Source organism: Ambystoma mexicanum, chromosome 1p (genome assembly GCF_040938575.1).
Source record: "Ambystoma mexicanum isolate Mex_15411 chromosome 1p, UKY_AmexF1_1, whole genome shotgun sequence".
Taxonomy (NCBI): Eukaryota; Metazoa; Chordata; class Amphibia; order Caudata; family Ambystomatidae; genus Ambystoma; species Ambystoma mexicanum.
This window is the reverse complement of record NC_090921.1, coordinates 1,288,358,589-1,288,373,067: the sequence shown is the minus strand read 5'-3', so window position 1 is coordinate 1,288,373,067 and position 14,479 is coordinate 1,288,358,589. Positions and strand designations below refer to the sequence as shown.

General features: G+C 46.5%; 1 protein-coding gene across 2 annotated transcripts in view; it reads right to left on the bottom strand.

Moving 5' to 3' along the window:
- Positions 1-611: 611 nt before the first annotated feature.
- The window catches only part of AP2A1 (adaptor related protein complex 2 subunit alpha 1), an 891,085-nt gene continuing 877,217 nt past the window's right edge, over positions 612-14,479 (bottom strand). The window contains exons 19-23 of one of the 2 annotated variants that reach the window (XM_069605316.1): positions 9,113-9,236; positions 2,682-2,798; positions 2,057-2,126; positions 1,664-1,798; positions 612-899 (exon numbers count right to left, since the gene is read on the bottom strand). In XM_069605316.1, the coding sequence (XP_069461417.1) occupies positions 822-899; positions 1,664-1,798; positions 2,057-2,126; positions 2,682-2,798; positions 9,113-9,236 (524 nt within the window). In that variant the 3' untranslated portion in view covers positions 612-821. The remainder of the gene's footprint in view (positions 900-1,663; positions 1,799-2,056; positions 2,127-2,681; positions 2,799-9,112; positions 9,237-14,479) is intronic. The other variant, XM_069605324.1, reaches the window with a different exon arrangement.

The following is a 14,479-nucleotide window of genomic DNA, read 5'->3' as shown; positions in this document are numbered from 1 at the left end:
ACGTACCCAACCGTAGTGACTGTAATGAGGGACAGTAACCAAGAGAATTACAACCAAAGACTACGCAGATCCCGTGAGAAGCAATTGAGAGACCGCAAGAAATCATTAGACCCCACAAATTGGAGTTAGAGAGTTGCCCACTTTTCCTACATCCTTATTCTGCTGCTGCACTCCAGCATAGCACATGGTCAAGGAACTAAGATGAAGTGTCAGGGACACATTCGCCTCCTTAGGCTTCTCTATTGAAGGCCATTGCATCTTCCAAAGTCAATGTTAGATAAACACTCTCAAGCAGATGACACCCAAACTGTTAGTACCGTACACAAGTCAACTCTGCAGGAATCAGTCGCCCTTCCAGAAGGCTCAATGTTTGTTCTGCCAGTTAACCAAGTCTAGCAGCCATAAAAGTTTGTCCATTGTTTGTGATCCACCTTACGCCTATAGAAATCTATAGCTAGGCATTCCAAACATTTATAGAAGGGATGAACACCTTGTTTCCCTACACTTAAGGGTTATCCTTACCTGAGGCCTCTTTCTAGGCACCGCTCCTATACATTAGGGCAAACAGAAGGATGAAGCACTCCCAATGCTCCATAGCCATATCTGTTCTTCTGGGTTTCCTTCATTGAGTTTTACACTCCCAGACGTGGTTGCCAACAGAAGCAAGGCAATATGCATAGATAGGACAGACACACACACTGACAAACGTACCATGTAAACACGCACGCAGATACAAACACCCTCCACACACGCCCATGCGATGCCCGTTAAGCCCTCCATTTTGATAGTGTTTTCTCATCTACAGACAATTTTTCTTCGTTCTAAAACTGCTTTGCTAGGACTTCGCAGAGGTGCTTGGACACAGCCTCCTTGCTGGTTCGCAGCGTCAGTCGGTACATCTGGAAATGGAAGAAACCAAAACAGCTGTTACTCAAAAGCAAAACACATGTTCCAGTCTTGTGGGGCAACTATGTCTTTCATAATGTCTGTTGCCAGTGCAGTTTATTGGGCGGAGCTATACAAAGTAACAGTGTTATATGTCAGACATGTATATGTTTCAAACCTCTTCAAAAAAGTGTTCTTCCACTGGTGTGCACTGAGGAACCGTACCTTGAGCAGGCAGGCAGTGAAAAAATAGGTGAGAGTTGGGTAGGTACCTACACAAAGGACAGCCTCTGAGTGTATTTTGTGAAGATGACTGTAGTCACCATAAAGGGAAGGAGTAAAAGAACAACACAGTGTTCACATCTTCACTAGACCAATATGTTCTTATTGATACTTTCATGTCAACCCTTTTAAGAAAGCTGAAAATAAAGTGTTACATGTATAGTCACACACTCACAGACGTCAGGCAGGAGCCGGATGATGAATGGGTAAAGGCCTGTGGTGCACTGAGGATTTTGCTGCAAAGTGATTGCAAGCTCCCACATGCAGAGAGAGTGGCATCCCAGATTATCCACAATGAACTGGAAAGGTTTACAAGTTGGTGACAAGCAAAACCTACATATATTTCATAGTACTGTATATCAAAAGAGAACACAATAGTATATTTTAATGAAAAGTAATGGCAATTCAGGTCAATGAAGTATTGACTTTGTATACAAAATCTTGTGTTCCTAGGCTTGCCTTAGCCTTTCATGACACACCTTCTTGCATCATTTACCTGGGCTTGGATGTTGGGCTCCAGACGCAGCAGGCAGCCCACCTGGAGGGACTTTGTTTGGATGATTCCAGCACCTACATAGTTGTCTGGGTTTGGGTCGACTTTCTCCAGCAGCGCTGAACCAAAGCCCAGCAACTAGGGCAGGGAGAGAAGCACAAGCTATCTTAAAATTTAATCTGAGGCCATCTATTTCTTGCTCACAACCCAACCCTTGCTCTTTTGCAGGAGGCAGTCTTAGTCAATCATTCAAATCTGTCTCTTGTTCAAAGCAGAGGCGTTGTAAAAACAATGGACAGTTCTTTATCTGGCACAATGTAAGCTCTCATAACGTATGCATAATCATGCACTAGACCTGTATGCCCCTCTCTTCTCGCTTTGTCCCAGCTTTCTCACCTTGGCTTTCGTCACCTCCGGATCCATGGGGTGATTAGCTTTGAATATCTTCTGTGCTTCCTGTTGTGGGCTGTAAACATTGGAAAAAACAGTTAACATTACCCTAAAATAGAAGTCTCCAAAACTAGAATGTACACCTCTCTTTCCATGACTTCAACCTTGAATGAACCAGATGCTATGCTTTAAGAAATTGTGATCCTCATCGGTCATTCCTTAAAGATAGACCCTTCTACACTATAAGCCAATGCTTCTTAATGTTGAATGTACAAGGTACAAACACTTGTTACCCTACAAGAGGTTGCTTTCACCATGTGTGTGCATTCAGTCAACATGCCATTCACTAAGGATCATACCTGCTGCTCAGTGTGGATACACAGGCATCCGCGCTGCACTTGGCTTCTTACATTCAGACCATGCAAGTGAATTCACTGAAATAAGCCATGCATACATGCTCAGGTGATAACCTGAATATTTATTCAAAGACTTTCGGTTTATGTGCTGAATCTGTTTTGTTTTTCCTATCGGCTGTCAGCACACCATTGTTTATATTTACATGCCTCTCTGTGTGCCTCTCTCTGTCTTTTCTAACAACACTAACAACACCAGTATACTTAGCCAAACATACATGCTGAGCTGCTTCCATCGCTGGAAGAAGTCCTGGGAGGGCATTTCTGTGGCCTGGAAGAACTTGTTGATGGTGATGGGCAGCTTCAAGGTGATGTTCTGTAATGTACCTCCATACCTGTAGAGGAAGAGGAGAAAGTTATGATGGAAGAGGATACATGAACATCAATCCCAAGCTGTGCTCTCTCCTCTCCTAGACCCTTTTTTATGCAAGTCCTCCCCTCCTGGCCACCTGCCACTCCTACTCCCTCAGACTATGGTAATAGAGGGGATGCACAGATAAAGAACCTCATTAAAAGCTGTGAACAAGGGAGACTTAAAGTTTATTTTATGGCAGCACTCAGAATGAGGCCAAACTCTTATCAAGCTGCCCATCCGAGGGCAGATAGGGTGTTCAGACTTCTTAGGGGGCGCACCAATTACTTCTCATAAGGGTGACATTGGCCCTGTAATAACACCTTTGGCAAAGTTACCTACTTTATTCAGAGTACTTCTAGTGGGATGACCGAAGGGACCAGGCCCTGCCTGAGTTTGTGGATGATGGTACCGGAAGGGTATGGGGAGGAGCCCATTCACTGGGTCCCTTTCTTCTGCTCTCCTATCCATTCTAGCTCCTCTGTAAAACCAGAAACCGTACTTGTAGCATCTGCGTGTTTCCCCTATGTATCGCACTCTGTTGCTATCCTGCTCCTCAGTTCACGCTTTATAAATCACATACATACAAATGGCAAATGTACATAATCCCCTGGTCAACCTCACTTAGCTCTCATTACTGGAGAGGAAAGAGTCACATGCCAGAAAAAAAGAGCCTAGCCAGGAAACATGCACCCTCGAGCAGGACAGTGCATCCCCTCCCCAGCCCCGCCTCAACAAGATACTGGCTCAACCTCACCAGATGTTAACAAAACAATTCTAACACTGACAAGGCTCACTGCAGGTCCCACTGCGACTCACTCGTGGACATGTGGGCCTGGGCCAACTCACACAGACAAGAAATCAAAAATGACAGACTGGCTTCTTAAAGTCACAGTCAAAAAGCTGCTCGTAGCACGCTAGGACATTTCCTACACCTTGGAGCGATGGGAGACAAGAGGAGGGGAAGTCCCATCATGAGGTGGTGGGAGGGAGACAGCAGGAGAGAGACAGTAGAAGGCAGCTAAGGGGAGACATCAGGAGGTGTTGCAGAAGGACATCAGAAGGCGTCAGCGAAGGATATTAGAAGGTGGTAGAAAGACTTCAGGTGGTATTGGGAAGAGAAGATCAGGAGGTGGCAGAAGAAATACATTAGGAGGAGGTTGGGTGCCGAGCACCAAGGTCTAGCGAGGCAGATGCAAACACGAGCAGGATGGAACAAGAGAGCACACTAAGCCTAAGGCACAGGGTAAGTGTGAGACACTAATAAGAAAGGTTTGAACCCATAGTTGGAGGGTGAACAAGCATGTGGCATGGCATCAAGGTGGATCGGGAACAAATGAGTGAGTAGGTAAGTTATGCAGAGGGAAGAAATAGGGACACCAGAAAAGCGAAGTGGGAAGATCCTTTTAAGCTCCTCTGTGGAAATCTGGACAGGCACACTCAGATGCATTTGTCTGCACAGGGAAAAGAAACTCCAGCTGAATTTACAGCTCATTGCAGAGACACAGCCATGTCTTCTGGACCTGCAGAAAAGAACAGTGGTGGTTGTATCCCATTATCAATAAGAGAAAGGCCGAAGGCCTTTTGGAGAAAGAAGTCTAGAAACTAAGTGAGAGGGTGGTGCCAGAAATCTTGTGAACTTTAAGAGACCTTTTAACAGGTGGAACTGTTGACAAAGAAACTGTCCAGATACCATATGTTTCAGTTTGACCCCAAAAAACGAGTTCTTTGTGTTTTATAAATCTTGCTTTTACCTAAAAATGTGTTTGAACTCTTTGTGGACCACACACGGCTGCAAGACACATCCCACCTCTCAACACCCTCTTGCCTCATGAGGAGTGGTTATCCCAAGTCTATTGAATTTGCACTGTGTTAGGAGGGTTTTTCGACATCTCTTCCTGAGGTAGGACATGGAGATGCCAACCTGGGGGAACAGGGTTGCCTCAACAAGAAATTAATACAACCACTCTCTTGAAGGCAGAAAAGGTGAGCAGTCAGGCTGAACTAAGGAGGGGGTACTGGTGCATAGTACAGTTAACACCTCACACGTTATGCAATTGAAGGCAAGTAAAAATAGCTTTCTACAGATATTTAACAGACAGCTGGGCAACCCATTATGGGTTTCCCACTGCGTTGGGATTGCACACAGATATCACACATATACTGGAATTACTAGAGTAGGGACACATTGTTAGAACATCTGATATACAGGGCTTGCTTTTATAAGAGAGTTCAAAACACAATGCAGCTAACTTAAGAAGTCCAATCCCTATCTAGTATGAGTCTCAGAGTCTTGAGATGTCCAAAAAGGTTACTTAGCGTTATAGGTGAGTAGTACTAGGAAGGCCACCCTGATAGGGAGTTCGGGATAAAGAAGCAGCAAGTTCAGAGCCAAAGTAGTAGTCAGAAGGTGACAAGTCAAAATGTAGATGTTTTTGGGAGCAGTTTACCACCCTTAAGGTTCAAGGGAACTTAGCCTAGAAGTACTGTTTTGACCTCTGCCGACCTGGGTCAACCATGATAGCGTTAAGGTAAACAGGACTTTGCAACCAAAGAAAACCCAATGGGTATAGAGCGGATCAAGAGATTTAAGTGATATCAGCCCCTGATGCTCCCCAAGGTAGGAATACCTCCAATAGATAAAGAATTGTTGGGGAAAACTTACCTTACTAGCGTTTAAGTCATGCTGGGCGGTCAGATTGAGGGTGTTCACCAGCAATTGTCGTTTGGCTCCTCTGGCGACATTGTATTACAGTGGAAGCCCCGTGGATCAGTATAACAACATAGCAGAGACCATCACGGATCACTGGGCAGGTGCATGTCTTGCAATGTGCCCAAAAAGGGTCAGCAGGCTGTTGCCCACTCAGGGATTGGGCTTCGGGTTGCTGGCAGGCTCCTCCTCTGGTGAAGATTGGCACAGTAGGGCTCCAGCAACGTAGCAGAGCACTAAGGATGCCCACAAAGATCCTTCTTTCAGCGGAGCAAAGCTGGTACAGGGTATTGCAGGCGAACTGCAAAGATGCAAGCTATTTCGGGCTGGGAAAGGCGATGTAGGTTTAGCACGTCAGCTGATTGGTTAGGCCCATAAGTTAAAGGGAGGGAGGTGGCTTGCAATGGTCGCCCTTGTTGAGCAGAAGTCGAGGTCGGAAACGCAACTATGCTGGCTAAGACAATACTGGTACCTGCAGCAGTCCTCCGGCATTCCTCCTTTGTCGTCTTCTTCGGATCTCTGCCAATTCAAGGGGTTGACTTGGTTCCTAGTTCCAGCTCCCCCTCCTCATATCCTGAAATCGGGTTAGGTGTTAGCACAGCCCTTCAACAACACTCTTTGCAACATTCAAACTTGGAGGTGATTGTCCAATAGTTGAGAGCCAGGTGTCTAGAATATGTCCATTTGCAGCCACACCAATGGAGGAATGTGAATTAAGGACAGAAAGCCCACTCCCCATTTGCACGTAGCTGCCACACACTGGTCACCCTTCACTGGATTTCCAGGGGAAAGCTGCAAAAATGCATGAAGGAAGAAGACCCATCTCCTGTGGAAAAGAAAGACAGCCAATAAAGGCCATATCACATTGAACAGGAATTAAAACCTGAGGAGTGGGCATGTTGAGAATACAGTCTCCCTAGCTACATTATACCAGCTAAAAAGGCAGAGCACAATGTTGCATCAGAGAAGAAATGCAAAAGGTATCAACTGCCACCAGCCTATTCAAGAGAAGCACGGAATGTAACAAAAGTACTACTTCTGACAAAATAAAGGGGACACAAAGTGTCCCCATAGCACTCCATGGAAGATGGCTTATGCCTCAGGAAAAATACATGTGATAAAAAAGGAGATGACATCCCCAGCACTGGTAAGCACATGGAATATACAGTGCACACTAAAAAACATAGGAAAGAGGCCCTTAGGGCCCCCTGGCAACAGTTCACAGAAGGTACGTAGTGCTCCCGTAAAATGAGTGGTGCTGCCCGAGAGGTCTCCCTGCACAGAGCACTGGTAACCCAAAAAGGGGAATGTGACCGTTCATGGGAACTCGTCACTTCTACCCAGAGGGGAGTCCTTTCCTATGAGGATAGGGAAGCGAGTCTGCTACGCAACAATGCCCCTAGAAGTGGTGGTAAGCAGAACCTCACAGGGAGAGACTGCACTCTTGGGGATAAGGACTCCCGTTCCGTGAAGGAACTCCCTATTCCTCTTGCCTATGAGACCCTGAGGCCTTTATTCTCACAAGAAGTCCAACTGAAAGAAACTACTCTTTGCTATAGTAAGATCTCTTCTTTTACTCAGTCAAAAACCAATGAGAAGAGGAAGAGTAAAGGAGACACGAAGAATAGCAATAGCTTGAAACCCAACAGTACTGAGAAGAAGAATAAAGGAGCAATAACAACTAATCCTTCAGTGAGGATAGCCAGTATGGAGAAGAGTTGGCCCCAAGGAACCATAAAGACTAAATATTGGAAACAATGGAAGGACTTTGATCCTCTACTGTGGAGGACCCAGCAACAGGGGATAAAAACAGAGGAAGGACTTACTGAAATGAGAAGCCGGCATCTAGTCTGCACAGCCTGGAAAGTTCAGACCTGGGAACAAGGTGTTCATTGAAAGAAGCTGGTCCACAGTCGAGGGAACTACGTGCAATGGACAGAGTACTCTGTGAGCCGATGGAGAATCGTCCCACTGACAAGCTGGAAGAAGTCAGACGGTGGTGTGACCCCTGGGAGGTGGACTGTGTGGTCTATAAACTGCCAACACCGACAAGCTAAAGGTTCTGTGGAGCCGCACACAAGAAAGCAGAGAGAGAAATACTGGGAGCGTCTACAGAGAACGAAACAGCCTGCAACCCCAGGAACAACCTGTGACGCACCCCCATCAAATTCAAGGTAGTGGGAGCGGCAGGAGACCAGGTAGGAGTTTGGGGGGTGAAGTAAAGATTGCTACGGGAGTAATCTTCCTCGTCACAGTGATTGTGAGAACCATGACAAAAGTAAAGATTGCTATGGGAGTAATCTCCCTTGTCACAGTATTGGTGAAGATCATAAGAAAAGCCAAGAGGGTTACGAGTGTGATCTCCCTCGTCAGAGTAATTGTGAAAACCATCAGAAAAGCCAAGAGTGTTACAGAAGTGATCTCCCTCGTTACAGTCATTTTGAAGATCATAAGAGGAGAAAAAGGCAAGAGGCGTACGGGTGGGATCTCCCCTGTCACAGAAATTGTGAAGGCCAGAAGAGAAGTAAAAAGCAAGAGTGCTACAGGAGCAATCTTTCTCCTTAAAGTGATTGTAATAATACTACGAAAGCTCAAGAGGGGTACGAGAGGAATCTCCCTCATCATAGTGATTGTAAAGATATTAAGAAAAGCCAAGGGTACCACAGGAGTAATCTCCCTCGTTACAGTAATAACGCAAGAACTAAGAAAAGTCCAGAGTACTATAGGAGTAATTTCCCTCACAACAGTAATTGTGAAAGCTATAAGAGAACCCAAGAGAGCCATTGAAGTGATCTCCCTCATCACATTGAGTGGGGAAAAGCCAAGAGTACTACGGGAGTAACCTTCCTTGTCCTAATCGTGGGAAGAAGAGTTTATTGGACGCTTGATAGAGACTAAGAAACCAGGAAAGAGGAAATATATGAACCAAGAGGAAAGAACCAATTTGGAGGAACTGCAGGGGCTATACAGAACTTTTACAAGAGACTATAAGAGGATCAAGCCCCGAGGCTGAGCTACCTGGGCCAGGATAAGGAAGTCATTCTCCCGAGTCCCTTTTTGTTTTTTGAATCCTTTTTGATTAGTGGTAGGGTCAGAAGTAGCTGTTTTTGGACAGTTTTTGCTTTGGAAAAACCATCCCGACGACGAGCATCCTAGCAAGAATTCTGTTAGGTAGGGCAGACTTTTAGTATAGGAAAAGGTAGGGCTTTCACTTATTATTTCAATAAAATCCTTGTGTAAAAGGCCACACCCTTGTCTGACTCCTTCTGACTTACCACAGGAACCAGCTTTTCCAGAAGAAAATAAAAAAGGCAGTAGAGGAATGAGGTTGAAAAACCTTGTTCCCCTTCAAAGTCAATTAAAATAAAATCCAGCTGGCCAATTAACACTATTCAGGGAAAGTGGGATGTCTTGGTCTGTTAACTGCAGAAGGGTTTGGGATTCCCTGCAGAAAGTCCATCACCTCATTGGGTGGCTAGAGCCTTCTCAATTGTGGGTCAATGTCCCGGTCAACCTCAAAAGGTTCTTGTCCTGATGCATGCACAAGTGGATTTACTTCAGAACTCAAGGCTATATGATCCACTTACCTGAATTTAATGTTCATGAGGGGGACCTCATCGAAGTCAGCCAGGCACTCGATGTTTAAGACCTGCTGCACCTGAGCCCCTCCTTCTACATTAGGGTCCACCGGCTTTGTCTGGATATTCAGATGTGAGAAGTTGTGTTAAGGAGAGAAGTGGCTTCAAGTGACAGAATAAATAACGGTACACCCTTCCATCCCCCAATCTGGCTGCAGTCGGCTGACTGCATTTTGCGGTGGGACATTTTACTTGGGTAGGTTTGGGGAATGTAGGGGACCAGGGTGTACTGGAATAAGGGTTAGTGAAGGTGGGAAGGGTTCGGTGGGAGGTGTGAGGGTATGAGGAGCTTGCCCCCCATATAAAGATACTGCAGTAAAAGACTGTGAAATGTCCCAGGCTGCCAGAAGTCACGTGTCCCAACAAAGAGCCTGAAAAAGGGTAAAACTTGGATGATGTGAAGAGGAAGCAGATGAGAAAGGAAGGAGAGAGGCAAAGACAAAAGAAGAACAGGAAGAAAATACAAATGTGGGCCAACAGTGGAAAGGGAGTGTAATTAAGTTTAGTTAGAAATTGAGTTATACTTTATGCTGTGAAATAAGTTTGCCCAACAAAATAAGAATACTCCTGCACCAAATGTGAAGGCATCATGAAGCAGACACAGACAACACATTCAAGCTTGGTCAAAAAGGTTTTATTGTATTGAAACATAGGGTTCGATGAGGCATAACTTGCTCTATGCTAAGGTGGGATTACCCTACCTAAATAAACTAAGGATAGTCTTTGTCAGGAAGTGCAAAGCAAAAGTCTGCCTGCGTCCAAAACCTATACTTGCCCTCACGTCGAAATGTATACAATATGTAGGGGTGTCAGCAACAAAATAAACAGTGTTCAAAGTAAATTTCAAAGCTTCTTCCAGCTCTTGGATTGGGATCAGCTTCCCTTCCCCAGGTTCACAATAGTTCAAAAGACACAGGGGTTCCCCTTCCCGATGAGTTCAAATCTTCCAACTTTCAAAACAACACAATTGTCACTTTTCACCAGTTCACATAGACAGTTCAGTTTCTTATCTTCAAATACACACAAGAGGTTGTTGCAAAACACAAGCTTTGTTATAGGTGCTATCAGTGGCTTTTCCATGCAGGGGGGCACTCGGTCTAGGCAGAGTTATCAGACCACATGGTCCACCTAGTACAGGTCACGCAACAAATCCCCCCTTCTTGGCTGCTTTTCCATCCACTCTATGCCACTGCTTCAACTTGACTTTGATACTTGATTCATTCACCTGTGTCACCTTCTTCTGACACTGGGTCGTGGCTTGTTTGGCCACTATGCATCTGTTACACTTTATGGCATTCTTCTGTCTTGTGCCAATGCTTGTTCCCTTATGTCATACAGTTCCTTGTACTCTCTTGGCTGCACCCAATGCTTGGTTTCTCATATCAGTTCTCATATAACGCCAAGTTCCTTGTATCAGGCAGATTCCCAAACTTTCTTTTACTCTGCTCAATGTTCAAGAATACTCAACACTTGCATCCGTTCTGTTTGGTATTCAAAAAGTGTTTATATTTACTTACCACTTTGTTCAGTATTCAAAAGTGCTCATTACTACTTTCAGTTCATTCGATATTCAAAGGTGCTTGTAACTGCTTTCACTTCATTCAATATTCAAAAGGATTCAATTGTTTTCAGTTAATTCTGTATTCAAAAGTACCTGTTACGGGTTTCACTTAATTTTAAATCAATGTTTCTTGCTTGTTTTCATACGGGCCACCTGCCAGCCCAATGTTCCCCCTTCGAGATTCACTCACTAGTTGGATCTTACGGCGCCTTGCAAGGTTCTTGAACGCCACAGGTTTTCTCCTTCCCACGTGGTACCTCGCTCCCTCTCCCAGCGGCTTCTCGTGGCTCTGTTCACCCAGCAATGCTCCACCTGCAGCTCGGGATCTCTACGAGCGCTTCGCTTGGCTGTGCCGGCCTCCCTCTTGCAGTCTGCCACCAGCCTCCAGCGTACTTCAGCTTCTCTTAGCACTGCATAAACTCTGCATCTCTGAATGGGTCTCGAGCGCTCCACTTCCCACCTCGCCGATCTGGAGATGTTTGCCTGCACCCTGCAGTCTGTGGTCCTGCTTATACAACAGCTGACTCCATTTCTAAATGGATCTCAGATTTTGAAGTTCCCGCCACCATAACGAGTCCAGAAAAGACTACACCGGTCACCATAAGAACGGTAGTGCTGCCTTACTCGTGCTGTACTCCTCCTCATCCCAGTACACACCTGAGGCTGATAGATGTCTGTGTTAACAAAATAAGTATGTGTCCTCCTAGTTGGTCTCTTATTCGACCCAGTATCGAGATGGTGTTTCTTGGGGAATATTTTAAGGGAAGAACAGGGAAAGGGCTGACAATAGCCTACAAAGGCTCGAGGAACAGAGGGTTCATTGCCTCACATAAGAACATCCCCCCCCCACTCCTCAAGTCTCCTGCACCCAGATGATCCTCCCTTACATATCTACCCCCAGGGTCAGGATTCAAAAGCGTAGGCCTTTCCCTAGCCACCGAGAGGAGGATACAGGGGGAAAAGAAGTGAGGACGCCCTCAGGTTCCTCACACAAAGAAGACATCTATCAGAAAAACAGTGAACTATCAGAAATAAACCTTTGCCAAAGAAAAGCTCTCCTAAATATTAGAACATCCTCAAAAACTCCCCAAATAGCTCTGACCAGGCAAGAGGAAGCATGCAGCCTGAGGAAATGCAGACAGATGGCAAATGTGTCATGCATGCGCCATGGGCACATCCATTTTTGCTCCATTTGGACTTTGCTACTTAATGATTATTGTCAACTAACTACGCATACCATAATGCACCTGGCCGCAAGCATTGTTTCCTGGCCGTTCCTATTGAATTTCCATGGAACTACACCCCCCAGAAGCCTTAGAGTCTGGTCCTGCTTCCACCAGCCCAGGAACAGAAAGGGAGGTGGCCGATTGCCTGCAGGTGTGATTCGCCAGGTGAAACCAATTGGCCTGCCTCTGTGCTGGGCTAGGCAGTATATAAGGCTGCTGTCTGCAGTGGCTCAGCCTCTTGCATTGAGAGTCCTTCCTCCACCTTTCGCGAGTTCTTCGGATCCTTGTATGCTGTTTACCCTCACTCCTGCTTGGACCCTGCCTTACAGCTTGTTACACCCTGCTGCCTACAGGCCTAGCCTTTTGGGCTCCCTGCCTTGTTGCTTGCTCCACCCTGCTGCCTCCAGTCATAGCCTTCCAGGCTCCCTGCCTCTCAGCCCTGCTCCTCTGGGCTCTCCACACTGCAGCTGATCACGCTCTGCTGCCTTCCAGTCTCCGCCCTTGCCCTGCCGGGCTCTCCACATTGCAGCGGATCACGCTCTGCTGCCTTCCAGTCTCCGCCCTTGCCCTACCGGGCTCTCCACATTGCAGCGGATCACGCTCTGCTGCCTTCCAGTCTCCGCCCTTGCCCTGCCGGGCTCTCCACATTGCAGCGTATCACGCTCTGCTGCTTTCCAGCCTTTGCCCTTGTCCTCAGGGCTCCCTGCTCTGCAGCCTGCCTCTCTCTGGCTGCCTTAGCCCTTGTCCTCAGGGCTCCCTGCTCTGCAGCCTGCCTCTCTCCGGCTGCCTTTGCCTTTGTCCTCTGGGCTCCCTGCTCTGCAGCCTGCCTCTCTCCGGTTGCCTTTGCCCTTGTCCTCTGGGCTCCCTGCTCTGCAGCCTTCCTCACTCCGGCTGCCGTAGCCCTTGTCCTCTGGGCTCCCTGCTCTACAGCCTACCTTTCTCCGGCTGCCAACAGCCCTTGTCCTCTGGGCTTCCTACTTGCAGCTTATCACGCTCCGCTGCCTACCCCCTACCTTTTTCCCCGCTGGGTCCTCGGCCTAGCAGCCCTCTACAGCCCTCTGCAACCTTCTACATTCGGAGGCCCTGCCCCTCAGGGTTCACTCCTTACTGCCCGGCCCTTCTGGGATCCTTGCCGTGCAGTCTGCTTTACTCTGTTGCCCTAAGCCCTTTTCCTCTGATATTTCTACGTTACCGTCCCACTCTTGTGGGCTTACTCATTGCCTTCCTGCTCCTCTGAGCGCTCCACCTACCTTTCTGTCCTCTGCTATCATATCCTGTTACTCGACTTTCCCTTCCTATCCTTCTGCTAGTTTGCTATCATCTCCTTTCCTGGATTTGTCTGTTGTATCTTCTCTTGTACTGTTTGTAGACCCTTTGTACAGATCTTGTCTGCTGGTTCCCATCAGTCAACCTCTGCCCCTTCCCTTGTCTCGTTTCTATATCACAGACACCCATAGCTGCTGTTCCAAGTTATGAGCAAGCAGCGTGGGACTCTGTTATAGCAAACTGTGCAGAAGGCTAGAGTATTTCCAAGGTTCGTGGAATACTCTTTTCCTATTCTGCATACACCCCAAGAGGGTATTCACTCTATACCTTTTCCCTTGCTACTCTTCCCTACTCTTCACTCCCTTTCCTTTCCGCGGTGTGTGTTCCTATCTGTCCACTTTATTTCAACACCCAAACTCTTCTGGGTGTCTTGTGCCACTCGTATTAGAGTGCCATCCCTGACAGAATGCAAGAGCCAAAAATGTCTTATTCCATTGGCCGGAAGGGCACACACAGACCAAAGATGCTTCCCTTTCGAGTTAAGAAACCTTTGCATAAACCTATGGTTTCCCTAAGGACAGCAAACAAGAAACTTAGTCTAAAGGACAGTATCGCCTTAGAAAACAAAGATTTACAAGCACGGTACTATACCCACTGGCTAGCTGACCCTTCTTCCATGTACAATTATTATGACATTTGCGACTATGATCCGCAGTCCTTATCTGTTGCAGAGCTACAGCAAGATAATGAATTCTTACAGATCTTATTAGACCAAACAGTGGAAAACTCTCCTGCGTCTTCTGACAAGCCTTCTAACACCGTAACAGCTAAGGACATATCACTCATTGTGAGAGAATCTAAACCAGAATACGCTGTTGCCAGTGTATTATGCGCAAGATCAGCTTGGCAAGCTCCCCAGAATGCTGGAAAACCTTATTCGACAGGACAAGGCAGTTATTATCCTGAGGTTTGTGCATCTGGTTCCGGGTACAAAAGACCTATACTAACCATCGGTTGTCCTAATACTTCCACAGTATCTATTAACCACAATAACCCTAAGGTCAGTCTTCCCATTGCTACAACCACATTTTCTCCCACACCCGCTTCTGAAGCTGTAGATCAAACTAATGATACTTACCTGCTACACAAACAACTCCTACGACTTAAAAGAAAGACCGAAGACCTTTATGATGACTTTGTTTATTTGTATCACAAGAATCTTATGAAGGGACACAAGTCACCAGACCTTTTGACACTATGTCC